Source organism: Sinohyriopsis cumingii, chromosome 1 (assembly GCF_028554795.1).
Source record: "Sinohyriopsis cumingii isolate HCF-2022 chromosome 1, ASM2855479v2, whole genome shotgun sequence".
NCBI classification, from domain to species: Eukaryota; Metazoa; Mollusca; class Bivalvia; order Unionida; family Unionidae; genus Sinohyriopsis; species Sinohyriopsis cumingii.
The window spans coordinates 123,028,860-123,056,556 of record NC_142961.1 but is presented as its reverse complement, the minus strand read 5'-3'; the positions used below and the strand labels follow the sequence as shown (position 1 = coordinate 123,056,556).

General features: G+C 35.8%; 1 protein-coding gene across 1 annotated transcript; it reads right to left on the bottom strand.

Annotated features, from left to right (window-relative positions):
- Positions 1–7,583: 7,583 nt before the first annotated feature.
- On the bottom strand, positions 7,584–26,937 carry LOC149807790 (uncharacterized). The gene is made up of 5 exons (XM_089945519.1): positions 26,854–26,937; positions 18,145–18,244; positions 17,632–17,691; positions 9,809–9,967; positions 7,584–8,103 (listed from the first exon to the last, which is right to left on the bottom strand). Exons 1-5 carry the CDS (start codon positions 26,914–26,916, stop codon positions 7,940–7,942), a joined length of 546 nt encoding a protein of 181 aa, XP_089801645.1. The 5' UTR covers positions 26,917–26,937; the 3' UTR covers positions 7,584–7,939.
- Between the last annotated feature and the right edge of the window lie 760 nt (positions 26,938–27,697).

Sequence of the window (27,697 nt, the reverse complement as noted above, 5' to 3'; positions counted from 1 at the left end):
TACCTAGACTTTAGTGTTTTTTCCTTTCAACATTTTTCAAGTTTTAAAATGTGATATTTTGGGTACATAAATACTAATTCACTTTTAACAACTGCATTTTTAAAAAAAGATGTTCTGTTTGTTTAATAATAATAATAATAATAATAATAAAAGAGACTTTGTATAGCGCCTAATCTTTAGAAGCTCTAAGCGCTTTACAACATTAGACAACACCTATAAGATAAAAGACATATAATGATATGATTACAAAAACAAACACCATGAAATTAGAAAATATTAAAAAACATGCTGAGAATATTTAAGGTAGGAAACATTATTAGGTCTTTAAGTTTGTATTTGCAGTCGAAATAAGTGAGTTTTGAGAGCACTCTTGAATGGGATCACTGTCTTTGTGTCTAAGTTCAGTGGGCAATTCATTCCACGTTGCTGGTCCCTGGTATGCAAAAGAACGCTGTCCATATGACTTTGTTTTCATAGTGGGAATAATGAGTATACGATTGTTAGAAGAGGAGTGTAATTATCTTGCTGGTGTTTAGACATGGGGGAGGTCAGATAGGTATGTTGGACTAGAGTCCGACAGTGAAACGCAGCACAGAGGACACATTTAGTGTTTGATTCTGATTCGAATGGATAGCCAGTGTAGGGTACAGAGCATCGTGGAGGTGTGCTCTGATCGTGGTACTCTAAGTATGATCCGAGCAGCTGTGTTTTGAATTTGTTGAAGTTTCTGGACCTGATATTGAGATGAACCAGACATAATTGAGTTACAATAGTCCAGTCTTGAAAGTACTAATGAACACACAAGTCTTTTAGTGGATCAACTGAAAGATATTTGCGAATTGAGCTGATGCGTCTCAGCTCAAGATATGCAGCCTTGCATATGTTCATGACATGTTGGTGCAATGTGAGAGTACCGTCCAGAGTAACACCTAGGTTTCGTACTGATTGTGTGAATTTAATGTTGGTGAGGCTGATATTTATTGTTTGAGGTAAAGGATGTGAATGAGAATGTCTTTGTGTTGTGATCAGAATGGCCTCAGTTTATCATCATTCATCTGCAGCTTGTTACGTGTCATCCATGATTGCAGATCAGAAATGTACCTATCTACACATTGGATGGTAGCATCAACTTCAGTTGGGTGACTAGATTTGCATATTTGGGTGTCATCAGCGTACAATTGGTGAGACACTGGATGATGATCTATGACACTTGAGAGCGACTGAGTGTACAGAATGAAGAGAACAGGTCTAAGAACTGACCCCTGTGGAACACCACAACATAGATCAACTGGGCTGGAGTGTATTCCATTTGCAGATACAATTTGTGTCCTGTTGACCAAGTAGGACTTGAACCACAGTACGGCTGTATCATGAATGCCAAATACATGCTGGAGACGGTGAAGTAATATATCATGGTCTATTGTGTCAAATGCTGCAGATAAATCAAGGAGGGTGAGAACTTTAATCTTTCCTCTGTCCAACGCAGAGAGAATGTCATTAACTACTTTTAGAAGAGTAGTTTCAGTACTGTGGCAAGGGCGATATGCAGGTTGTACATTACTAAAACGACTGTTTAAATTTAGATGAGATACAAACTGGGATAGAACAACCTTTTCTAAGATTTTTTATATGAATGGGAGATTAGAAACTGGGCGGTAGTTCTTTAAATCGTTATGGTCTAGTGTTGGTTTCTTCAGCAGAGGCTTTACAATGGCAGTTTTGAAAAATTATGGGAATTCCCCAGATGAGAGTAAGATATTAATAACATCAGTTAGTGAAGGCAATACTGGATCTAAGCACTCAAGCAGCAGTGATGTTGGAATGGGATCAAGTTCACATGACTTTCGTGCACTCTTCAGGATTGTACGTACGAAATCCATAGAGACAGGGTCAAATGCTGGTAATGGTTGCCGCTCAAATTCTGTATCCTAACTGTATGGTGAATACGAGTCAATTGAAATTGTGTTGTCAAGCTTATCTCTAATGGTTTGTACTTTCTCATGGAAAAATATTGCAAACATGTCCGGAAGGTCAACTGGAGAGAAGGTAGTTGGAACTGGTGTAGATTTGTTCCTTGGCATTAGCTTGTTAGTAATATGGAAGAGCTCTTTGCAGCTGAAACTTTCCATGATCTTAGTAGTATAGTGGGCTGATTTCGCTGAATAGACTATATATGTGACATTCTTCTTAGCTGCTTCATAGATTTGGTTATGAATAGTGAGGCTGGTGGAAAGCCAAAGCCTCTCAGCTTTACGGCGGTCTCTTTTAGCAGTGCGAAGCTGGTCTACTGCTATACCATGGATAACACTTTTGAATTGATACTATGCACTTGCTAGCTGGGGTATGTTTGTGAAGCAATGAACGCAGGTTGTTCTGCGGTAGGAGGCAATCAAGTGTTTAGGTTAGCTTGGATGTCGTGCATTAGTTTGGTTCTATTTATGATACGAAAATATCCCTTAGTAGCAGATAAAGGTGGAGGGTTAGGGACTGATACGTCAAGATGGTATATAATGCAGAGGTGATCTGATGCAAGGTCATGGGATACCGGGGAGAACCGTAGAATGTTATCATCAGGTCTATGAAGAATCCAGTCTAAAATGTGACCATATTTATGGGTGGGTTGATTAACTGATTTTTTGAGGTTGAAAACATTAATGAAATCTATGAGTTTTGATGTATTTGGGTTTCCGGACCAGTCAAAGTGAAAGTTGAAATCTCCAAGAATAATCATGATATATCATTTACTGCACTTGTTCTTCTGATGCTCATGAAAGGTTATTTCTATGGTTGAACTATTATGAATGATGACCAATTACTACCTATAAAGGCTGGTATTACTTCATGGACATTTTCCTATCGTATATTCTGATGTGCATTATGTCCAGCTATGTCAGCATCTCAGATGATGTATACATTGAAAATTCAAAGTGTGTTCAAGTGCGGACATAATAGAAAATGCGAAGCGATCGAGATGCAACATTTGTTTGGTCTTGTTGTAATCGTTATGCATATGGAAACCTGATTGTAATAGTTGGTGTTATTCTTCTGATGATTCCATAGTACAGCTGTCAGCTGTCATGTTCACATTGACTACTTACTGAAATCTTTAACCGTACCTGATTGATGACCTTGGTGTAATGGTCAACATATACTGATGGTAATAATCTTAATATAGCATTTGACCTTACCCTGGTGAATAAATGTAACATGTCATGTTACCATGACATACGACGTCATTGTAATGGTCCCATAGCTTCTGAGAATTGTGCGGCTCTGTGTTACCGAGACGCTCACCTATTCACATCACTCATACATTTAATCTCTGTCAGCATGAGTTTGAGTCTCGGCCCGGCCAACGAGCGGACGTGAGAAATCTTGCTAAGAGCTTTCCGGGTTGGTTATTCCCTGGTTCTTCCTCCAACAAATATACTGACCGCCATGTATCATGTGCTTTAAACCCATAAAAGAACAAGCATCTGATCATTTTCTGAAACTTAGCTTATATTGTTTACAACTGATTATCATTCCGGTCCCCCGAGCAAACACAAACCATTTATTAACATAAGTAATAACAGAAAATTTAGGATTAAACTCTGAATATTGTTCCAGCTTTCCAGTGAATAATGAAGGTGTGAACAATATCAACATTTAATTTAAAGTCTAATGCTTCCGAATACAGTCCGTTACCATCGACTAAAGGAGGTCTTATGAAGACTTGTCTCAACGCGTAAAATGTCTTGGAATGTATGCTTGTGCATATGCACCACCATCTACAATGATCATTTGTTGTGGAATTTCCTTTTTAGCCCAGACTGCATGATTCCAAGATTAATTATCTTCCTCAGTATAGCACGACAGGTAGTTCAATGAATAAATAGAGACAAACAAAAGACAAGGTTTCAAAGAAGCATAGAAGAATATAGCTCATATTGGTATTGGGTGGGTGGATGAGAAATTTGTGCATGACTTTAACATTATGTTTATTCATTGCAAACCGACTTTGTCTCGGTGTAGAGAAAGCTTCCCGCTGTCAGTAATTGCAGAGCTCTACGTTATTCTGCAAACTCATGAGCTCGTGTTCCCTTATGTCTCTAACTACATTTATTTTGGTACAGTTTCCATCTATTTGGTAGCGCCACACTCAGTACATTATGTACAACATTTGTATGGACTAAACATACGTCTCAGCATTTACCTCTCTACGCGCCTGTATATGCGTACTAACATTCTGTTTCAAACTGGGTCTCGATCAACCGAAAGTGGATATGTAACAAGTTCACAACTGCAGAAGGTTATATTGTATGTATTCACTGGTTTATCTCCCTTATATCATTCATTCAACAAAGCAAAGCGTTTTACAAATAAGTTAATAAATGCTCTCCGGACGTACACTATTTATACTGTATATGCTGCATTAAATCAAATCAGCATTACTCCGATAAATGGTATTACTACTAACCCTAGTACAAGCCATCTGCGAGTATTAAGATTGCAATAAAAACAGCACAATTTCGTAAAATTTGATAGGTAATGATGTTTACTAAAACTGTAGTCATGCCCCATATTGAATGCTGTTTGTTCAATAAAGAAGACTAAGATACTGTTGGGAAATGTTTCAATGCATTACCGTTCATCATCAGAAAGAATCAACGACGAGCTTCCATATTTAAATATAATGCGGTCCTGTTAAGAGAGCGACCTCCAGCGAGCAAATGTTTAGTAATTGTTAACCTGTGAATGGTAACTTTCATTATTAAATTTAATACTCGATCTTTTTTTGTAATTGTTAACTTAGTCTCTTTGTGTAATGTAACTTTCAGCACACTTTTCATTCCAGCATATATAAATAACAACTACGACAAATATAATGAAACTTTCTACCATAACCGCGAGGTTCGACAGATGAAATCTAAAACGTCCACTTATGCAATGGAACTTTCAGCACAAGCACGTTGATTCAACGTCTAAAATGATAATTTTCGATATGCAACATTGCAATTTCAACCTCTGCTATGTAAATCAACATACAAAATCTAAATGTTCGACATAGGAAATTGAAGTTTCATTATTTTGTGACCAGGACATATTTCACTGAAAGTTGTGCTTTCTTTTGAACTACGGCTTATACGTTTCCGATGACTTAATTTCGTGATTTTTGTGACATGTAAACCTCAAGGTTAGGATAGATAAAACCCTTCTGTGCGTGAATATACAATTTTTGCACGATCAATCTTTGACATCTTCCCGGGGGCCCGAGAAGAAAGCCAATGATGACACCACTCTTGTAAAATGGTTACCATACGGGCAATGCCACCTTACATTCTCGTCCATTTCCACCAAGCGGTTATAGCGATTATGTGCTAACGGATAAATAGACAGACAGACATTGCTTATTAGTATATCCCCAATGAAAATACATAGCGATCGGATCAATGATAATAAAATAATAATAATAATAGGTACCATTATAACATAAATCCACTGAAACGATCAAGAGCAATAACAAGAGTTGAATAGTATCTGTTTTCATTTCATAGGAATCAAAATACAAGAAAGTTGTTCAAACGATGCCTATCGTGTTCCGTTTCCTTACAAGAGAAAGTTCGTAAATACATGCGACAAGTACAACCGATTCGTTCCTGTATACTGATACAAACGAAAGCCTTGTCATTGTTCAAACTTTCTAAGTGCTGATAATGCCGGGTTAAACATCTGATTTTGTATGACATTATGACACATTGAATCTTTCCAAATCTAAGCAATGAAAGGAAAGCTCCGAATGCCTTTTTAAAATATCAAAATAAATTCATTACCGTATTTTCAGGACAATTGTTAATGATCAATGATGTGGATCCGACAGTATTATTTAAGATTTAATGCAACGAATGCGGTCAATCTTAAATACTTTGTCTAATTTAGGAGTGTATGGAAATGTAATTATATGTCTTAGGCTAGATTTCCGATATATACGTGACCAAATGTTTGTGTTTTTGTGCCAACCAAAATTATTTGTTACTAACAGATATGTTGCTGTCAAGTCATAGTAGTGCATACAGTTAATGTCTTGCAAGGTCTTATTCGCAAAGATAATTTTCCTGGAGAAAAGCTTATTGGTTACCTGCATGACCCTTAATAACATTTTCTCTTGTAGACTATGTAACAATTACACACGTGTAACTGCTATTTTATCAGTCGCAGTGGGCGTGAAATCTTAAAGAAGAAGAAAAAAGATATGTACCTGTCTTTTTTGTAAAACCACATAAATACATGACAATGCACTGTCTCTCATTCATGAAACTCGATTTTAAAAAGAATACAGCCATTTGTCATGATTACCAAGAAAATATGGTCTCTTTGAAGCTCCATTAGTGTGATTCATTGTAGGAATCTTTGTTTTCTCGTCATTGACCTTCTTGTAGACAAATGTGTGTTTGATTTTATTCTGCTTCATGCAGATTTCCCTGTTTATTACTGGTTGTAATCGATAACCGTCACTTCATTATTTATACGAACGATTACATTTATAAAAATAAGATACATAAGCATAAATACTACTTTACGTCAATAAGCTCATTCAAAGACTGCATGTTACCCGCTTTTGTTAAGGCCAAAGAATGACTTTTTGTTCCGTAGGAATGGCCTTGTTCTAATCAGAGTAAAAGCCACAAGACGCTTGCTAGACACCGTAAGCAGAGCAATAAGACCGTCTTGACATCAATATATATATATATATATATATATATATATATATATATATATATATATATATATATATATATATATGCCTGGCTCTTTATAAGTAGTAGTAGCAGTAGTTGTAGTAGTAGTAGTAGTGGCAGTAATATTCCAAAACAACATTCTCATTAAGTAGTATTTTCTTCAGTTATCTTCACGGGATATAAGTTTGACGTCATTTGTTTTGCTGCTTCTGGTCCTAGGTGGCGTACTTTTTCGTCTGGAACAAAGTAGTTTGGTTCAATACGTGGATAGCATTTGATTGTTTTCCATAAATCTTTGATATTCGACAGATATATAGTTCACATATTTATGCTATGTTACATCTGATTTTTTCTTATTTTGTAACTTTTCCTTTGCTTAGATTTCCTTTCTTATTTAAACATACAAATAGTCTAGATATTATATGGTCTTTTGTACCATATATTCTTTTTATTTTTTATTTTGCGAACACACGCAATGATTGATATATATATATATATATATATATATATATATATATATATATATATATATATATATCCCCATTCACTGACGACATGGAAATACTGGCACTGAACTCAGCAGTGACAGATATCCTCTGATACACAGTATGATTTATGAAAGCACAGTTATCTATTGAACTGAATTAAAATGCAATCTTGTGAAGTGGTGAATAATGAAGCCTGATATGCTTTGTGAAGGTCTGCCATGCAAATTATCACAAACGGATCTATCTGCTGCATATAGCTGTAATTATGTCGAGTAAAAATTTGACAGTGTTCCTAAAAAATTGGATTATGGGTGAAGATTGAAGGACACCTTTAACTCAAGTTGTTGAATACTATCTTTCCGTGTTTATTGTAGTTTTCAAGTACGTTTTATTGCAGATATATAAAACAGATGTATATAATTTAGTTGCTTATGGTTTTCAGCCAATATTGAGAAAACATGAAGCTACCCGGCAATATATGATTGAATTATCATTCAAAATAATACATACGTATCTTACTATATCTTCTTTTATTTTAAGTTTCATGCAGGAAAGCCATGATACATTCCATCAAATGGAATGCTAAACTCGCGTTGCATTGAACCTCATCACACATCGAACAAAATTATTCATAAATTATCAATGTGATGGGTGGCTTCCAAAGATATTCATATATGTGAAGTTGAATTATGGTTCCAGTTTGACTGTGCGTGCAAAATATTTGGCAACGTTCTACCAAGGTGTGACCTTGCTACATTTCCCTTTGATGCATGCCATGAATGCAATAGCGTCTATAATACAGAATAAAACTGCTGTTGCTGTAAATAGATTGGCGGACCACCCAACAATCTGAAATCTGTCGTACACTAGAATCAGTCCAACAATGGCTAGAATGTCTGAAAAAGATATTAGAGTTTTTCAGTGTAATTTAATTGATTCATATGTTTCAGAATAGACATAAAACTGGAAGGAAAAAATAACATTACTACTTTGGGACTTAAGTAGTTCTATTTATTTTTATAAATACTTTCTGTTATAACTTTTTGATATTGAAAGCAAAAATTAGAATTACGTTAACTATAAATGTAAATTTAGATATTGGCAATAACGAAAATGATATAAAGAAGTGAAAGCACAACGACACCATCCTTAAAGGCAGAGTTTGTGTATAAAATGATGATTGAAGTAAGCAGTGGTTGTTTTCTCTCTGTTCGTTGTAGTGAACAGGCCTCTAAATAGGCATCTGATTGGTCAGTTATGCTCCAACTTGTTTTCATATGAAGTTCTCACCTCACGCTAGTACAGGCAGAACCAATCAGTTTCAAAGCGCCCTATCTCAAGCATTTGCCATCAGAATTCACTGTGTAAGGAACGAATTATACGTTTTCGCGGGGTTAAAATTTTTCTAACATACATTTCGCATACATTATGCTTTTAAGGACCATATATGTCGAATGTTATAGCGAAAATGCATTGATATTTAGAAGCTGCATATTTTGTAATAAGGAATTACATTTTTAGTGAAAAGAATATACCGTTTAAATCTACCATGAAAGCCAATGAAACATGCAGAGAGTTTGTTGCATGACTTACGCGTGACTATGGTTTTTCTTACTTCGCGACAAGCAACATGAATACAGCCATGGTGATAAATACTGAGGTAACTTTGGGTATATCTTGTGAAAGTTATGTATGTTAAATAATTCCAAAGTATTTTTTCACGTGTTATTCTTCTTGAAAGTCAAATATCCACCTATATAAAAGGTGGCGTGAATCGAAAGACTATAAGATGATTTGCTGTTCCTCGTATTGCACTTTCTATTATTTGAAGGTCACACAGAACAATATGGCAGTGGCTGGTCAGAAAATGCTACTCTCTCTGACACGCATCTCTATCCGGAGGTATCATCGAAATAACGGTGTAATGCTTTTAAAGTAATATTATTTAAAAATAAGGCTTAAACTACACAGTAATGATATGAACAATTTAATGTAATAATCTTTCGAAATAAGATTCCAATTACACAGTATTGCCTTACCTAGACATTGTGCCTCACATTTTTATCATCAAACTCACCCATACCAGAAAAGAAATTTTAACATAAATATCTATCAACGTCCGTCTTTGTGCAAACTGAACAAGCTGACACACGGAGTGGTTCTCAGCAATGTACAGGCATATACGCACTACTGTATGTTTAAATAGGGCACATTGTATTGGTACACTAAATACAAAGAATTTATTACTATTCTTGGGACTGAGTATAACGGCTGCTGCCTTCGTCAAATACGAAACAGACAACTCAAGTTGACCCACAGCCACAGACGCAAATGTTTATACGCGCCACCGAACAAATAACTTAAGAGTCTGCTTTTCTGTATATTGACTGAGCTAAACGACCACTCAATGGAAACATCGTCTATTTAAGTGCAGAATGGTGACTGAAATTAGCACGAATTTAACAGCAGTCGTCCTTTGGACAGAAAACGACTTTAAAATCATACGGTTTTCTTCTTCACTTCTTTCGAATGAGAGTATTGGCCTTTATGGAACTATTAATTCTTATGAACTGGCAAGGTAGCATTACAAAACTTACTCACCATTAATAGCAGCCCAGATTCCTATACCGACGATCGCCTTGCACGAGAACCCGCCAAAAGAGAAGCTGAACATCTTCCATGTGTGCATCAACACAACCATGAGAACAAAGTTAGAGATGAAGACAATCGTATCCAATGTCATGATGTCATTATCAAGAACTAAAATGTAATACATATAAAAATGAATAAATTATGTGAAGTACCTACGACAGTGAAATTATTCCGATTGTATTATTAATATTATAACGCAATGAGACCGCGATGACTGACCAGGGCACAAAACCCTCAGTAACTCAAAGTTTCCCATCAAATGGGGTACATTATATGTTTCTATTTAAAGCTGTTAAGTTTGTATTTGAGTTGCTTTCATCCGTGTGTTAGCGTTGCCCTGTTCTAATTGTTTAGATCCTAATCCGTAATTCAGAAATTTTAGGCTCAAATCACGCTGGCCGTAATATCTTTATTTTTTGAAGGGGCACAATAAATTTAAAACACAAATGTGCCGATGAACTTATAGTGAAAATTACACTAGCAAATACTCATACTTCTTTGAGAGGTAATCAAGCTTGAAACAACATATGAGCTTTCTAGAATGTCTTTTGGCACCCTAGAGTTCATTCATGGTTGCACATTCAAACCGTCGTAATTAACAATGCCCAGAATACTTATATTGAAATGATGTGGAACAGCTTAAGATAGAAGCCCACTGTTGAGTTTCAAAGACATGCTATCAAAAAACACAACCTGAGCGGAGGCGGTTCTAGTTTCTTTGAGAATATTATATTAGCTACTAACAGCGAGATTATATAATGGCATTGAAAGCACAATTGAAAGATTTCATGCGCGTAGGCAGTGTGGGGATTAAATTGTCTGACCAATGCTGCGTTATTTATTCCGCACAAAAGATTAAATCGCTAGTTATCCTGGATTCATTAAATGAATTTATCAAAAAGGCCCCAAAATCCTGTACAATGTTTCAAATATGTCTCCGGAGTTTCTTGATATATTAAGAGGGTCAACAATAACCTTGGGGCAAGCATGACGATAGTTCAGCGAAGAATAGAACAAGGCGCTAGAGAGGTGTTTGCATGATATGGTGTAAGAAAACTCCAAGTGTCTCACGTTAACTGGGTCGCCTTTGTTCGAAGACAATACAAATCTTTATTCCGTCCCGCAAATGGCCAAACAAAAAGAGAATTGTTCTGGTATATAGTATACAGATGGTATCCAAATTGGCTAACCTCGAGAAGAGATACAAAGAAGTGCACGAAGAAGCAGATAAAGACAGTGTAGTGAACGAGAGATATTTAATGAACGGATATTCTGGTCAACAAGGAGACAATCTATTTCTGATGTGTTCGAGCACTCCAAGTCTTCTGATAGTATTTCATACAAAACCACATATAATAACCAGAGAAAAGTATATGCAATTCTGGTAATGGATCCCAGGGACTAATTTGGCCTATAGTGGACTTATATCAAGATCCATTTGAGCAACAGTAGCACTTTCGGCTGCAACGGAAAATTTGGAAACTTGTACATTTTCAAGAACATGATCTGAAAATTCGAGTAATCGCAGAGCAAAAATCACTCTACGATTTATGGTAGTGACCATTGCACCCTTAATTACATTATGATGTGTTTTTTTAAAATACCAATGCATTCAAAGTAGGATATACTCGACGACAGAGTGAGTGAGTGGGTGATTTAGATTTTTAACGTATCTTTAACAATTTTCCAGTCATATCGCTACGGTGTCCGCAGTGTGATAGCTTAAAGTCATTTCTTGCACGGGGCATCATGCCGCAGACATGTAGCGTGATGTCCCACCAAGCCACAATATCCTGACACCAGGCCGACCAGTCCCAACGCTAGCCTCTTAATGCTCAGCGCCTAGCAAGGCAGCTATTAGTACCATTTTTTGAAGTCTTTGGTATGACTCTGCCGGGGTTAGAATCCACGACCTCCTAGGGCGGACAATCTAACCACTAGGCCACCGGAGCGGCCCCTTGACGACAGAAACAAGAAGTAGAATCCAAGTAAATAATCTCATATATATATATATATATATATATATATATATATATATATATATATATATATATATATATATATATATATATATATATATATAAAGGGTGATATCTTTTGGACGCAATAGTCTCAGTACGTTTCTCATGGAAAACGAACATTACGGCAGAAAATACCATTATGAATATTTTAAATTCCACTTGCTCATACACTGTTTTGAAACCAGTGCTCAGCCATGTCTTGAATACGACATCAGAACTAAGTCGTATAATCAGCATTGCAGGTCGTGTAGGTCCGTAGCTGAATATTATCGCGCGCATAGGTGAAGATTTTCCATCACGAATGTGGAAAAAACCAACGGTACCAAATGAAAAAAGACAATGAAGTCAAGGAAATAAAATATTTCGATCCTGAAAAATGAAAGTAATATTACATAGATTTGCAATTACATTACCTTTTTATTATAAGCGTACCTGCCATGAATTCGCTCCAACAATTCGAGAAAAAGCTTGGACTAATATTACAAAGTGGCTTATAAAAGGCAGATATATACGTGCCACAACACAAAGCAGCTGAATGCAGGAATTGGTCGCTGATGAGGAAAAACTCAGAGGTATCGCATATCTGTGTCTGACACACAGGCTTGCCAGAGCTTTCAAGTCCTAGAGTTTAATTCACACGAGCGTTCTTGTGATTTCGTAGCCTATCGGGTAATCATTCCAAACAGATATAACCAGCTCAGCGACCCAATGGAGCTTCCTTCAAACGTGCGTCCTGGAGTCAGATCAGACTTGTAGCACGCGAGCATCTGGCTACCCGGGTCGAAGATCAACATTCTTCTATATGGTGACTTTTCTATGCCACTAGTTCAGGTGAAGCGTATCAAAGCCATTGAAAGGGGAAAATGCTCACTCTAGTAGTTTGCATGTGGTGCCCTTGTGGTCTTAAACTGCGGAGACGCTGTTATAATTAATAATGAAATCAACTAAGGCTTAGCAACTATTTTCAGAAGTTTGATGATCACACAGAGAAGGTTCAGACTGAATTCTTTCCTCATGCGGGGAAGTTCATATGGATTTTGCCCCGTACAAGCCTTTCCACGGATTGAGTTATAGTCAAACGCTGAGCGTATTCTACGGCGAGCAGTGATGAATGTGTTAAACGACAACCAATGTTTTGCATGAGCGATCTTATTCGCGCTAAAAAATACTTCGAAAATACCAAAAACACAAGGGGAATTTGAATTTAGGGAAACAGTACTCCCGTTACAAGTTTCGGACATCATACTTTTTACGGTTCAAATTGATATGACCGTTATTGTATTTATTTGAAACAGTGACCTTCTGGCAATTCGACTAAATTTGAAACCGTAGAAATCAGGCGATTCGACTATCCCCATATTGATATACAACGGCTCTGACCTGGACAGCACATGACGCGATACAATTACTTGCAGATGAAAAATTTACCCTGAATAGTTTACTAGCAAAGCAAAGATAAATGGAGAAAGTTGGAATTGCTCACTTACATTGATCAACAGCTGTGTATCAAACGTGGTATCCGCGGAAGAATTTCCATGGTGAGTTACCGTTACGCTAACGCGAACAAACCATGCGCGGCCAGATATGATCCCACCCCACCCACGGCTTGATTCAGACATGTATGATTAGGCGATGATGCAACTCAGGCCCGTATGCAAATATACGTCGATGAATCTGAGGATGTGCGTCTAGCGGACGTGGATATCCACAAGATATATGCAATAACAACAACAGCGACATTGGCAACTTGGTGAACTTGGAATACCCTATGAACTTCACCAGTCACAAAATTATTTTCCGTTAGCTTCGAAGCGTTGTTCTCCGTGAGTGGTTATTGCCGTACCAATGTGCACTCCTGGAAGGGTCCGGTGGGGAGTTTGTCAGATGCACCAAGCTTAATCAAATAATGCTATCAAAGTAGGAAATCCATTGTTGTATCTGCGTAGCAAAAGCGTGCTTCACGAATTTTTCATATTCTTCGATTTCGCCAGTACACATGTGTGGTCCCTTATATCCAAATAAGTATGGATCTGAGAACAGCTGCCACGAAACAAATATGAAAAGGTCTTCTTCCCAGCTGATGAAAAATGCCATGTTAGGAAAAATTATGGAAAATATGCGAAATCGAATTCCTGTCGACCTTGTTTGGGACAAAGACCATATAAATCTTGGTACAAGTTGCCGAAAGTAATTTGCGTTGGCGAGTCCATGTTAGATCTATCAAAGCTACTTATGTACGATCTACATAGCGACAATATTACGATGCTGTACACGGATACCGATTCGTTCCTGGTGCACATTACCATCAAATGACATTGAAGCGGACTTTTAACAATTGGCGGACACCATCAGGTACTTGAAGGACCAACCGCAATTCAGTAACGTCATCAAGAAATTCGTGGGAAAATTCAAAGTCGAATGCGCGACAGAGCCCACTGAGAAATGCATTGAACTGCTACCAAAATGTACTCGATCACTGTTGGCTCTGGTGGAAGTCACGCCAAAGGCTCTAGCAAGAAAATCAAGAAGTCAAGGGAGTTTTCAGGTTGTGGTCGGGAAAGGTTTGGAGTATAACATGCACGTAGAGGGTCTTGAACAACGACCTAAATTCACACAAAAAATTTGGTCAATGAAACGTCATATGGGTGTATCCGTTGTTTTCACATGACGTCACAAAACGTGCTGAGTTCTGTGTCCTCTAATCTGATTCGTTAGGCACGTGAACATGCATCAAACAACATTGTTTCCCCACATAATTATGAACACGTTTCATTTAGTGCGTAAGGATATCCTGATGCATCATATTATGTGGTGTGTGTCAACTGCACGTGACCGAACTCGTGACTTCCCCCCTTTTTTCTTCACATTTCAAACATCTTTGTTATTCGTTCATAAACAAATATATACACAAATGTGTAAACAAATGAATACAAACAAATATAAACATGTAATGATTTGCAATTTTCATTGGCCGAAATCAACCATTTGGTTATCATTCAAGTTACTAAGCCAATAGTTAATATATAATTTCATATTTCTGAAAGAATTTCAGGAATACTAAATTTTGACCATCGATGATTGGACACAAAGCCGTGTTCCATTAAGCACATGTTTAATCTTAATACAATGAAGATAACACAACTTTAAGCAGTTCCCGCTTTCATTCGGCTCCACCATAAGTACAATATTTGACCAAACTAATTAAAATTGGTTTGTCAGCTGTCCTTGAAACAAGAATTTGCGTTCGCGAAACGTATTTGTACTTGCACGTTCTGGCGTAATACACATGCTATGAAATTTTAATTCCGTAACTGATATTGTATCCTGAAGACCATTGTCCAGAAATACTCTTTCAAGATGACAATCTTTGGCACGTTATGCAAAATATTTTTAAAGCTACAATAGTGTCTGTTGTCTAAAATAAGTTCACTTCTATTGGATAGCAATATGCTTTGTTGTAGTTCAACTTCACTATTCCATCTTTCGATATAAGCCAGGGAACATCAAACTTTATTGCGTCTTTCGTGATATACGAGCACCAGATTTGAAGTATAATTTATATATCATTTCGATGAAATAAATATCTGTATCGACGATTAATCAGATTTTTATCATGAATATACGTAATGACTGATATTAACAAAGGTTTGTTAATGAATCAGAATGGCGGCGAAAAGAGCTCGCGAGTTGAGCATTGTGAAAACTGTGAAAACAATAAGGATCGTTGTACTTGGGTAAATGTTAAGGAATCAGAATGGTGGCGCAAGGAGCGCGCGAGTTGCATTGTGGGTATTGTGACCTTTGTGAAAATAACCCGTATCGTTGTACTTAGGTAAATGTATCTCTGCTTGATACTAAGTGGTGGATTTTCCTTGACGAAATCCCACTAAAGCATGCTCTAATCCCTAAACGAATCTTAGCGGTAGTTCGGTATTCGTTGGATTGACTTGTAATTACCCTGTCATAGATGCCTTACTTGGTGGGCAAAGTCAGTGGCGCCAGATGCTATAATGCTGCCTGCCAGGAATATCAATTTGGTGGGAGATAGTAAATATATGACCGGACCATACCGGGTAAGAAGTACGACGTTGTAAGCCTTCTAACTTCCCCGGCGCATACAGATACCGAACTAAATTGTTTTCGACTAAGTCTAACGATGATGGCTGAAAATGGACCACTTGGCAATTAGAAGCGAATCTTCTGGTTAGCTTTTTATGCTAAATTTCAGCAGATGGCGCTATAGCTCTCGCACGTGTAATTTGATTGTTCAACGCTGCTATGACCGAGCGAAGTCTCCTCGCCCACCCACGTGTTAAATCGTTTTAAAATAGCCTGTCCACTACAAGTGACTGCATTTCCACGACGAACATGGTTATTCGCGAACAACGTAGCTAAGCTCAGAGAAATTATTTGTACCGATCCACACGCAAACGTTTCCACAATATTAGATGCCCACCTACGTAGATGCGTTTCATTGCGACTGGGAGACTTGTGTAATCTTTACTCGTCAGTAGTTTGGCTTCATTGTATTTACTGGCAACTTCTACGATGATTAGAGCATATGTGTACGTACACGCACAATTGCGTCTACGGCTACGGCCACGGCCAGTTTGCACCTTAGGAAATGGGAGAAACCGATGTGAACTTCGTAGGTTGTCGAAATATTAAAGCAGCAACCGGAATATTTTCACGGGGCGGTTAAATGAATCTGCCACAATGCTTGTTTGGCACTCACGCTCTGGCTACACTATTACCGATAAGAAAAAGCTTGCTAACTTTCCAACGCGTTCCTCGCATTTTCAGTAACCGCTGAAACTGCAGCATAACGCGGAAGCTGTGTTTACCACATTTTATATTATAATTTTAGGAACAGGCCTTCTAAGTTTAGGTATTATTTTATCTTGCAATGATCTGGAACCTTCCAGAATTCAATTTTCCAGTAGGTAATAGTATTTTGTTATTAAAAATGCTAATTGTGGCCTGAGATCAAGTAGAAGACTATCTAATATTGTTTATCTAGAAATTAATCATTCTTGCTGTTAGAAATCATAGTTTTATTTAGCTTTTTAATTGCAACACCAAAATTAACCGTTTTACATTTTTCACTTTGTATTCATGGGAATGAAATCATCTGTTGAATTTTACTGAACTTCTGGTTTTATCTCTTTTTTGTTACTTAACTTAAGGCCATATATTCGTTATAACTTACAGTGGCGGCGCGAGGGCGGACCACCCGTCAGCAATATTCATTACAACGTTAGCTTATTGGTACTGCACATTTTACAAGTTTATCTAGCACATAAATTATGTATATAGGTAGATAAAATGCAAACAATATTCAAACAATAATTTACTGTTTTAATAGTTCTTTCTGACAGCATGGATATTCTTATTTTATGCCCTGTTATCTACGGTCGACGTAATGATTCTGCACCGGTTGGCACATGGAAGCAATTACAGCATGATCGTAAGTTTGAATTTTTAGAGCATTATTGTTAGTTACAGAGAACAAATGTACCTAACACTGTGTAAATAATGTTTCTTCTATCAGTTCAAATTGTACCACACAGATTCATGAACAAATTACGATCGTGCAACAATCGGTTCCTTGCTTTTGCACGTCTTCTGTCTAAAAGACAAACAACAGAAACATCAGGATTAGTTAGTTTCTACGAACTGATGACGGAATGAGACAAGATATCAGCATTTATAACCAAGACTAAGATATGTACTTCACGTAATGTTATTCACCTTTCGTCTCACACGAGTATGGTACGCATTTGATACGGCTCGTTGATCCAGATCTTCTGCCTAAAAGGCAAACAATAGAAACATCAACATTAGTTAGGTTCTACGCAATAGCAAAAACTAAAATATATTAAACAATTTGTAAAAAATCGTATAGATGATTTAGTTCGACAAGAAATAATATAATACTGTGTATAAGAGATGCACAACAACAGATTGCTTTGGTTTGGACTCAGCTTGCTTTGGTTTGGACTCAGCTTGCTTTCAGGATTCTTGCCTAAAGGCTATCGTTAGTTTTCTTGGGAAACGATAGTGAAGTGTTTTGCTGAGATACGAAAGAGGGCAGCCAACTCCACCTGGCCAGGAATCGAACTCGATATTCTACGTATGCGTCCATCACGCTAACCACTGTGTGATGGGGATTTTTATGATGGCAAACGAATTAATGACGGAATGAGACAAGATGTCAGATTTACAGCTAAGACTAAGATATGTACTTCAAGTAATGTTACTCACCTATCGCATGACATGAGGCTTGTACGCATTTATAAAATAATCCACCCAGATCACACGGGCTCTGCATGCACGCCCAGTAGGGTGTAAAATATGCAACCAACTGAAATATTCACAAGGATATCCCTGAATATATGTGAACATATTCATACATAAATAGTAATAAAGATATACTAAAGCAGGGGTCGGCAAACTTTTTTACATAGCGTGCCACTTTTTTCTGGATTAATTACAAAATGAACGAGCGCGTGCCACCAGTAAAAGAGTAACACTGTTAAAATTGAGATTTTTGGCTCCCCTTTGCGTACCACAAAAAACCTCTTGACGTACCACCTATGGTACGCGTGCCTTAGGTTGCCAACCCCTGTACTAAAGTGTTCTATGCACAAGAATCAGTGGCAGGAACAGATATATGCAAAGAGCTGATAATAAATCCGTATAAAATATTGACAGAAATGTAAACATTTCTGGACTGAACTTTTCTAAAAAGTGTAAGAAATCAAATATATATATATATATATATATATATATATATATATATATATATATATATATATATATATACAAGAATAAAGTACTTGGTTTGCTTCAACTTTCCCTTTTATTACGACAATTTTGTTAAAAGCCTGGTAATAGTAAATAATAGTATGCCCATTTTCTTGGAATCAACACTGAAATGCATTAAATGTTGTATGGGTAGATGTGGAAAGAACAAATTTATTGCATTAAGTATGGTCAAGCAATTCGTGCTAATGGTCGATTGAAAAGAGATTATTCAAAAGTCTATACTAAATAAAACTATTAATTACTTAATACGTGCTTAGTAAATCACCAATAAAGACAGCAGTGGCTTCAAAGATATTAACCAATGATAGCGATTGCAAATTTGATTGTAAAGCAAGCTATAGTCCACATTATATACCACTTTAGTAAGTCTTCCAAACGAATTCGGTTAAAATTCTCTCTCTCTCTCTCTCTCTCTCTCTCTCTCTCCGGAGGAGGACCTATCGGTACCAATTGCCTTACTTGCACGCATCAACTCCGGTATCCTCTAAACTTAGCGCACTTTCCCCCGGAAAAAGGATTTAGCCCATTCGTAGGTATAAACATGCATATGCTTCAACTCACTACTAGATTCCATACTAATACCTACGACGTGACTCCATATTTATACTTACAACTAGATTTCATACTTAAACTCAAGACTAGATTATATACTTACAGCTATGACGTGGTTCCATAATTATACCTACGACTAGATTCCATACTTATACCTAGTTTCAGATTCCATACTTATACACACAGCTGGATTACATACTTATACCTACGATTTATTTCCATTCTTATACTTACGACTAGATTTCATACATATACCTACGTCTTGCTTCCATAATTGTACCTATGACTAGATTCTTTACTTAAACCACGACTAGAATCCATGCTAATATCTACAAACTGACTCCATATTTATACCTACGACAATATTCTATACTTATACCTACGATTATATTCTATACCTATACCACGGACTAGATTCCTTTCTGATACATGCGACGTAACGCTATATTTATACCTACGACTAGATTGAATGCTTATACCTACAACTAGAATCCATACTAATACCTACGACTTTATTTTATGCTAATACCTACTACGTTACTCCAGAGTTATACCTACGTCTAAAATCCATACGTATACATACAACTAGATTCTATACTTCTACTAACGACTAGAATCCATAGTTATACCTATGAATAGATTACATTATAATGCCTACGATATGACTCCATATTTATACCTACAACTAGATCCCATACTTATATCTACAACGTGACTCCATATTTATGCCTACGACGCAGTTTCATACTTAAACCCACAACTATATTCTGTAATTATACCTCCTACGACGTGGTTCGATAATGATACCGACGACTAGCTTCCTAACTTATACCTACGACGTGGTTCCGTATTTATATCTACGATTAAATTCCATATTTATACCTACGACGTGGTTCTATACTTATCTTATGACTAGATTTCATACTTAGATCTACAACGTGACTCCATATTCATACCTACGACGTGTTTCCATACTTAAACCCACTACTAGATTCTGTACTTATACCTACGATGTGACTCCATATTTATACCCACGACTAGATTCCATACTAATAACTATGGCTACATTATATGCTTAAAATTACGTCTAGAATCCATATTTATACCTACGACAAGATTACATACCAATACCTACGACGTGACTCCATATTTATACCTACAACGAGAATTCATACCTAAACTCACGACTAGATTCTATACTTATACCTACGACGTGGTTACAAACTGCCACTTACAACTAAATGTCATGCTTACACCTACGATGTGGTTCCATACTTATACATACGACTTGATTCCATACTTATACATACGACTTGATTCCACACTTATATATACGACTAGATTCTTTACTTATGCCTACCACTAGATTCCATACTTAAACGTACGACGTGGTTACGTACTTATACTTACGACTAAATTCCATGCATATACCTCCGACTATATTCCATACTTATACCTGCGATGTTGTTCCATATTTACACTTGCTACTAGATTCCATACTTATACCTACGACGTAGTTCCCTACTGACTAGATTCCATACTTATACCTACGAGCAGATTCCATACTTATACCTACGACTTTGATTCCATACTTATAACTATGACTAGATTCTATACTTATACCAACTACCTGATTCCATAATTATACCTACGACTAGACTGGGTACTTATGCCAACGACAAGAATCCATACTAATACATACGACGTGACTCCATGTTCCTACCTACCTACGTCTACATTCTATACTATAACATACGACGTAACTCCTCCATATCTATACATACGACTAGAAATCAAACTTATATATACGACTAGATTCTATACTTATACCTATGACTAGCTTTTACGGTAATACCTAAGACTATAATCCATAGTTATACCTATGAGATGATTCCATACTAATACCTACAATGTGACTTTATATCTATACCTACGACTAGATTCCATCCTTATATCTACGACGTGGCTCCATATTGATACCTAATTGATTTCGAAAAATCATTTGATTCTGTTGTATGATTGTTCAGAGATAAAGTAATTTAAGTTTTTAAACTTAATACATTAATTATAAAATAGATTAAACTTTTTGACGTAACATTAGATCATGTATAGCCACTAGGTATCAAGTATTTAAATGGTTAGATATAATTAAAGGACGCAGACAAGGGAGACCCTTGCTCCCCATATAAAGGGTTAGATATAATTAAAGGACACAGACAAGGGAGACCCTTGTTCCATGTTTGCGGAAAATAATATTAATTGATATAAAAGGACCATTTAAGAAATAAATGTTGATGGTACATTTCGTGTATCTTTAAATGTGCAGACGAGATACATTACTATCAACGGTTCAGAAAACATTTTGCAATCTGATTTAGATCTTTCGTATCAATATTTTAATGTTACTGTCATATTATTATTAAAGACAAAACAAAAGTAATATTGTCTGAAAGCAAAACACTCAGTAAGTTGAAATTCTTTCCTGAATAAAGATTTATTTCATATTCCATTTCTTAAATATTCCACCAAAATCAGAGAAATTAAACATGTACTTTTACAATGGAACAGGCGCGTTAATACACAATTTGGAACGATAGCAATTACAAAAGCTTTTGATCACAAACATTTAAGATTTTTTATTAACTTTATGAAACCTTTCAAAATAGGTAATTCATGAACTAGACGGACTCCTTCATAAATTTCTATGAAATGAAGCAAAAGATAAAAAGGAAACACTGAATACAAGTTTACCGTAATGGATGTTTAAAGAAGATAAACAATTTGAAATTTTATATGCTTTAAATCTTTCATTGCTTATGAGATTTCTGTAACTTCTTAATTGAAAATTCTATTACAATTTACAGTGCAAAATATTTATAATTTCTTCCCTTTTTGGAAAAGATTTTGCTTCGTTGATAAGAAAGAAACCTAATCCATTTTGGATAAACGTATTTGGTACTTTCTAGAATGATATAAATCCGATCAGCTTAGTTCACATGAATATGTTTTACAATTATTTGTATGGGTTAATCCTAAAATAAAATATAAGGCAAGAGAGCTCTTAACAACAACTATGGTTACATACTGGTATAATCTTTATTAATGGTTTCATTAATGAAGATGGTTCCTGGATGTGCCATGACACATTCTGAAGTAGGTTCTCCTTTAGTACTTTCTTCCCAGACTTTCAAGCATAATTATGGCTATAAAATGCTGTAAAATGAAGTTTTATGTCAGTTGTAATCGTTGTTCACTGTAACTTTTCATAAATTGTTTGACACATACTATGATAAATAAACTAAACGATATTAAGGCTTGTTATAAGTAAAATTCATTGAATATACACACATTTTTATGTTAGAAAATTAAATGCCCAGTTTAGTATAACAATAAAGATTAAAGTAAAGTTGATTAATTATTTTCTGCTTGTATATAAAACTTCAATCGGCTCATACCGTAATGATGGAAATGAAAATTTTGCCCAGAAACTTGATTTTAGATGCTTGAAATAAACAGAATCAAAACTACCCCAAATGATCTTTTTGCCGACAACAAAATCTTCTCTTCTTAGATGGGGGCCCCGAGTGGCCGAGTGGTCTAAAGCGCTCGCCGTTACGGATCACTGCCATCTCACCTCTGTCTGCGTGAGTTCGAGTCCAGCCTCGGCTAACGTTGGTACGTGAGAAAGCCTGCCAGTAGCTTCTCGTGGGTCGGTGGTTCTTCCCTGGGTTTTCCAGGGTTCTTCCTCCACCAATTATACTGGCCGCCATGTATAGCCTATCTTGTGCTGAAAATGGCGTTAAACCCTACAACAACAACAACATCTTCTTAGATGATCACCTATCATACACATTTTTAAATCACGTCTTACAATGGATGAAGAGCAAGTATAACTAAACGAACACCTTTCTTTTTCTAAACAAAGAAAATATAATATTTGGTATCAAGGAGAAAACTAGGAACGATGGTGTAATAAATACGCTTTGTAGTAAATAGAGGATATTTTCTTTTCCTAACTTAACACAGGATATATTTCATCGTGCGGTACCAAAACGTGATATTTTAACGAGTAGCTTCGGTATTAAATTAGGAAAAGACAATTTTCTTTTTATTATACATCAAAGTTGCTCAAGAATCGAAGTTTAGAAAATCAAATTCACTCTTCTGCACAACGCGCTCGTCACACCCTTTTCAAAAATTCATCTTATTTTCATAGCCTGATCAGACAAATGTACCTGACTTAAGAAAGTGGTTGAATTGACCAAATGTGTCATAGTAAATTACATTTTGTCACTCTGTATACTATTAAACCCAATCTGAAAACAATATGTCTGACTCCGCAATGCGTCGCAATGAGTTTTTGTTGTTGTTGTCAAGGAAGTAAGGATAAATGATTTCAAAGAGACGCGGGTGGCATCTGGTCCAACTCCTTTATCAAAAATTAATGTCCATGGCTGAAATGTAAGTCAGTTTTGATTTACTTGTTCTACCTCACAAGGTACTTTTTCCGTTCGTTGTTGCAGGTACAACTTTTGCAGGCACACACAATCAAGTGTAGCATGTCAAGATGGGAAATCTTATATTTTCACAAGTGAAAACATAAAGATATATTTTTCACATGTGAAAATAAAAGGATATATTTATCATATGTAAAAATAAATGAATGAAAAATGTGAAAAATATTTTGCCACTAAGCCTCTATATTTCACACTTAGATATATAATAAAACAGTTTTTTGAAAAAGTAGATATTATACAGACATACCTAATTTGTCATAGTTTTAAAAAGCTATATAAATATCATTTCACTGTCGAAATACATAACACACACGTAAATTGTGATTGTGAAAAGTTTGATAATGGTTAGCATAAGCAACTCAATTTCGCAAAGTCTGTTGATATATGCATAGAAAGGATGTCAATTTTTTCCTGAATTTTATTTGTAACTTTAACTTCATATGACACATGAAATACTCCATACGTAACTGTGCCCTTGATCAGGTTTATACAAATATTTTTATGACCAAAGATTTTAAAAAAAACCCTCACAAAACATATCTTCCTATATGTACCAAACTGGTACCTTCCAGGAAGGTAATGCACTACAATACAAGCAAGTTTACTTCCAGATCTACTAGGTTCTTATGACACACAGTATACTGTAGTTTTCAAATTACATATTGATCAACCACATTGATAAATATATATGCAAATATGATTACAAAGAACCCATCCTTGGTATAGTAACGATTCCACCGTGATTATGAAAGTGGTATGTATGTATGTATGTATGTATGTGTATCCCTTAATAGACATTCCTTAAATTATGACGTGTATTTCGTGCATTTTGCTGCATGTTCTTTTTTTTTTTTACTTATCCGTTGTAATCGGTCTGACGATAGATTTTGAATTGTATAAGTAGGTATGTATATTTGATTTAATTTATTTCTAATTTAATTGTTTGTATGTTTTTAAAAAATCTAATTTTTTTTATTTCATTATATGTCAAAATAAAGTAGTTCTGTTTCCTAGGAACTCGTACTTTTTCCAGAAAATAGTTTGACTTGACTGTTCGTTTCTGTAAACACATAAGGATGACCTGTTTTCCGACCTTAGTTCAAATATAGTAACAGTCACGTCAACTCGTTTTTTATATATTTTTTTATTGTGGGAATAATAAGATTGAGATTGAAGCTGTGTTGGATACGTAACCCACGACTTGTGAATAATTTTTAGTGAAGTAAACAACTTTTATTCTCTTAGTAGAAAGATTTTTTCTATCAAGAACATAAAAGGGCTACGTGTTTTTTTTATTAAATGTAAACATGATCACGTGACCCTTTTATGGGCATCTGTCTTACGTATTATTCAAGTTTTGAACCATTGCTTAGAGAGAGAGAGAGAGAGAGATCTCACAGTCTGGGCTTAAAAACGCTTGATGTCAAGTCGTTTCCTTCAGTTGTAGCCGGTTTTCGAGTTATAATTTAATTTTTCTTCATATTATTTGGACTCTAAATGATTAATTCATTTCTCTGGAAATATTTTGAGTGCTCATACAAAATTCTTGAACAAAGACATTTCTTAAAAATTTTACTTGGATTTCCAAAACCATATGATTATTTCTTGTGTTTCTACAAAGAACTGTAGACAACACCATTGAACAGGATACAGCATACGTCATCGCCTTTCATCTTGGATTCTTCGTCCGGACTCGAACTTGAGATCATTAGAACATTTCATTATTAGGACTTCTAAACATTTTATTTCTGGATTATTCTTAGATTATTTTTGGATTTGATTCTTAAAACCGTAAGTTCTTTTCTTCTTCTTTATTTTACAGTATTTTTCCAGGGAAATAAATTATTTTTTAAATTTTTCAAAGCTTGTTTTTTCCACTCTTTCTTGTGTTACTGTTTATTCGAGCCTAAACACGTAACATAAGAAAGTATAGATGTGTGTGTGTGTGTGTGTGTGTGTGCTCCAGATCTATCCAACCTGTTCCTCCTCCCCCACCCCGCTAATGCTGAACGTGGTAACCCTTCGTATATATTAGGTCTGAGTAGCCTCAGATTTACAGGTACTTGTAGAAAGTTCAATTCAAAATTTATGTAAAATATTTTGGAGTTTGTGCGATTTGGGGAAAGTATTAGAAACTAATAAAAACTGTTCGTTCTAGTGATGCTTATTAAATATTGTTATCTATAATAAGGTACCATAATGTAATCTATGTATTGGTATCAGCTAGAAGTAATTACAATCTATACTTGATACTGTGCACGTATGAAGTCGTATGACTCGATTACATTGCCTACTGAACACACTGTTACAACGAACCTGATGAGGCAGCGTACACCTGCAGAAAAGCATCACGTCCAAGAGCTTTTCTTAATTATTGCGCACCCAACTACCCACCTCCTACTTGACCCCACCCACGCCGGTCATACTGACCCTAGCTAGCAGATCCCCACCACGGATTATGACCAAATTTCTAAACTTCACAAAATCCTATGATAATGTAAGAAGTCTTTTACGTAAGCGATGTGGCAGTAGTGCAAATACGGTACCACTAGCAAGCAAGCGCGCGCACACACACACATAGTTCCAATCTTTTAAATGAAGCATAATATAAGAATTTCAGTCAAAAGAGTTTTATGGTTTAATATTTGTTACTTACAGGGAATCATTCAATCCTCTTGATACAAGTAATGTATATTGTACAAGTCTTAGAAGCACAACTCGTACGATCTATAACAGTTACCATGTTACTTAGAGTTTATTGTTATATGTAAACAAATGTGTCATTATCTAAAACAATTAACAGCAAACAAGTACTCGTCTATACTAATCTCTGAGAAATAACACATAATAAATACAATAATATTCTTACGACAAGTTTGTGTTACCTGTAATTTTATTTCTGCAAGCAACCTTTCTTAGTCTTATTGCAAAATATTTTCTACATCGTCACGTGAAGTCACATTTGTTAAGTAAATATATCGTTCTTATTTTTATGTCAAAACTTGATATACTTGAATAATTCTTGAAGAGAGTTTCGACTGATGATTGAAAGTGTCTGTTACATAATTGTACCTACCTGCATAAAGACAACGAGGAGTAATATTATGAGCAATGCTGATGCACATGTTTCACCTGCCATGACGATGTTTTAATTTTCTTCCTATTATGTATTGACTGTATTGGTTAACCAAAGTTTATGTCAGTGTTCAGGAAATTGTTTATCGTAAAACACATATCAGTCTACGAAATGGAGTGGGGAAGGGTATCAAGTATTGCTACCTATCCGTTATGTACATAATTGTGTTCAAATAAACCGTACAGTACACGATCTATGTTAATGGTGAATTCTTTATCATGTGCATTAACACTACTGCTGATGAAGGTTAAAGAATATGCGAAATTCTCATGCAAATAACATAGACACTTATCGATAATGAAAGTATATAAAATATCATAAAATTTGAAGAAAACGTAAATAATTATATACCCTAATATTATATAATTTGACAAACAATGAAAATCCCATCGAATACTACAGTTCCTTTAACTGCCCGGTACACCTAGTGGCCGAATGGTCTAAGACGATCGCCTTTATTGATTACTGCCATCTCACCTCTGCTGTCTGTGTTCGAGTCTTGGGCATCAGCCAATGTTGGTACGTGCGAACGTTTGCCAGTAGCTTCCAGTGGGTTGGTGGTTCTTCCCGGCGTTTAACGGGGGTCTTCGCCGGGTAGAACCGCCAACCCCAACTCTCTCTCTCTCTCTCTCTCTCTCTCTCTATATATATATATATATATATATATATATATATATATATATATATATATATATAAGTTTATGATTCACTTCCACCGCCTTTCCCCCACCCCGATTTGTTTACAGTAATAAAATTAAATTAAAATTGTGAATTAAATAAACAG

What these genes read in the sequence shown, in the direction of transcription:
- LOC149807790 (XM_089945519.1), bottom strand. Translation starts at nt 26,916, where the DNA reads ATGGCAGGTGAAACATGTGCATCAGCATTGCTCATAATATTACTCCTC. An exon ending in TCCTCGTTGTCTTTATGCAG is followed by an intron (nt 18,245 to 26,853) that starts GTAGGTACAATT and finishes TGAATATTTCAG; the next exon opens with TTGGTTGCATATTTTACACC. An exon ending in ATACTCGTGTGAGACGAAAG is followed by an intron (nt 9,968 to 17,631) that starts GTGAATAACATT and finishes ATTACATTTTAG; the next exon opens with TTCTTGATAATGACATCATG.